Source organism: Cyprinodon variegatus, unplaced genomic scaffold (assembly GCF_000732505.1).
Source record: "Cyprinodon variegatus isolate N-32 unplaced genomic scaffold, C_variegatus-1.0 Scaffold57, whole genome shotgun sequence".
Classification (NCBI taxonomy): Eukaryota; Metazoa; Chordata; class Actinopteri; order Cyprinodontiformes; family Cyprinodontidae; genus Cyprinodon; species Cyprinodon variegatus.
This window is the reverse complement of record NW_015150510.1, coordinates 1,730,340-1,732,170: the sequence shown is the minus strand read 5'-3', so window position 1 is coordinate 1,732,170 and position 1,831 is coordinate 1,730,340. Positions and strand designations below refer to the sequence as shown.

The following is a 1,831-nucleotide window of genomic DNA, read 5'->3' as shown; positions in this document are numbered from 1 at the left end:
TGACTGTATATCCCTGTAATTATTACACACTGTAGCTTTAAGTAAAAGTAGGAAAGATCAGGTTCTACATTGGACAAAGTAAAACAGTAAAATTAAGTCTTTGTCTTAATTGATCCAAAAGAAAAAAAGGATTTTATATGCAGATGTTTATTTTTATTTTTTTGCTCACCTAGTTGGTAGAGAAAATGTAAAAACGTTTTGGCTCAGTTTAATTTTATTATAAAATGCAAACAGCAGTCCAGCATGACTTGCTGGAAACTTTTAGACTACTAGTTTTCACAGCAATAAAGGTGTAAATTGCATTAAACTGGAAATAGAACCAGAAACAAAAGCAACATGTACATTTAGAATATAGCAAAAGTGGATCGAAGGGCGAGTTTCCTGAATCTGATCCATCATCTGAAATATTTCCCAACCCTCTGTGTTTATCCATGTCTCTATCAGCAGCTACATTTCAAGGAACAAAAATAATAAATTGAAGGCATGATCATACCAAAAATGTTCCATGTAAACATGTCAGACTGAAGATTTTAATCTGATTCAGTCTCGTTGGAAACAAATGTCATCTCTAAAGAGAGTGGTGGTTTTTGCTCGTCGCCATTCCGATTGGCGTTCATGTAAACAACTAGAAAACTCTGCACATGCTTAAATTCTTTAATCTGATCGAATGCTTGGAACATTTATACAAACGTCATGATCGGATCATTTTATTTAGTGTTCATCCTGGAAATCACATCTCAACGGAGCTAGTGTCTTTCTATAAACAAACTGGGCTATAGTTAGTGTTCATGCTCTTCATTTTCTCTCTGTTTTGTTTCAAAGTAAGGAGTAGAAAGCCCCGATATTTGGGTTCAAATGCATTGAGTAAAAGTGAAAAGTCCTCAGGATTATAAATACTCAACTAAAGTACTAATATCAAAAAAAGCTACTCATATAAAGTAACTAACTATTTATACACAGTTACATGAAACCTGTGTCGATCAAAGCATCAACTTTGATGAGCTTGCATTACCTTGAAGTATAAAAGCAACCCCCACAGCATAATACTGCCACTGTTGTGTTTTACTGAGGGTGTGATGTGTTCAGGGAATTTGGACTGTATAAACAAGGCTATACACAGAAATAAGAGGACGTCCCAGCTTTTCTTGAGGAACTGCTTTGGATTAGCAGATTTTTCTGCACCTGATCTAAGGAATGACTGAAAGCATTCTCACCTGTAGATTCGAAACTGCTCCTTGTCATCCGAAGACCAGGAGTCGTACTCCTCCTGGGAGGGATAGTGGGATTTGAGCAACAATACATCCACCAGCTGGAAGTAAACTGGCTTATAGACCTGCAGGTAAACCGCCTGCTTTTCTTCCTCAAAAGAGAGAATGTCGTCCTGGAAGTCCAATGAAAAGCAACAGAGAGATACTGAATGAGCATTAATGAATGCATTTAATTACAACTGAACAAAGTTGTTTTTTTTCCATGATAGAAGAAAAGGTAGAACCAATGTTTGCATTTCCGTACCTGCAGTGTGTACCAGAAGGTAAGTGTCAGGGAGCTCGTGGTCTCATTAACTGGGTAGTGTCCAGGGATTCCAGTACAGAATAGAATCATGTTCACCAAAGCCAGATATTCCTGCCAGTGGTCCAGCTGTTCCAACATAACCCTACCAGGGATAAAAACTAATACGTAACACCTGCAGGTTTTAGTTTGTGTGTGTAGTCTAATGTTACGTTCAGACCGCATGCGCTAGAGGCAGCAGAAGCAGCTGATTTCCATGCAAAGTCAACGGTTGACGCACATCAAGGCACAGCAAAAGGTCCTGCAGCAGGACACACTGCGA

At 38.4% G+C, this 1,831-nt stretch overlaps 1 protein-coding gene across 1 annotated transcript in view; it reads right to left on the bottom strand.

Moving 5' to 3' along the window:
* The window catches only part of LOC107082630 (importin-13-like), a 49,102-nt gene that overhangs the window by 42,300 nt on the left and 4,971 nt on the right, over positions 1–1,831 (bottom strand). Inside the window, exons 5-6 of the mRNA XM_015371410.1 lie at positions 1,513–1,654; positions 1,215–1,381 (exon numbers count right to left, since the gene is read on the bottom strand). Of these exons, the coding sequence (XP_015226896.1) occupies positions 1,215–1,381; positions 1,513–1,654 (309 nt within the window). The remainder of the gene's footprint in view (positions 1–1,214; positions 1,382–1,512; positions 1,655–1,831) is intronic.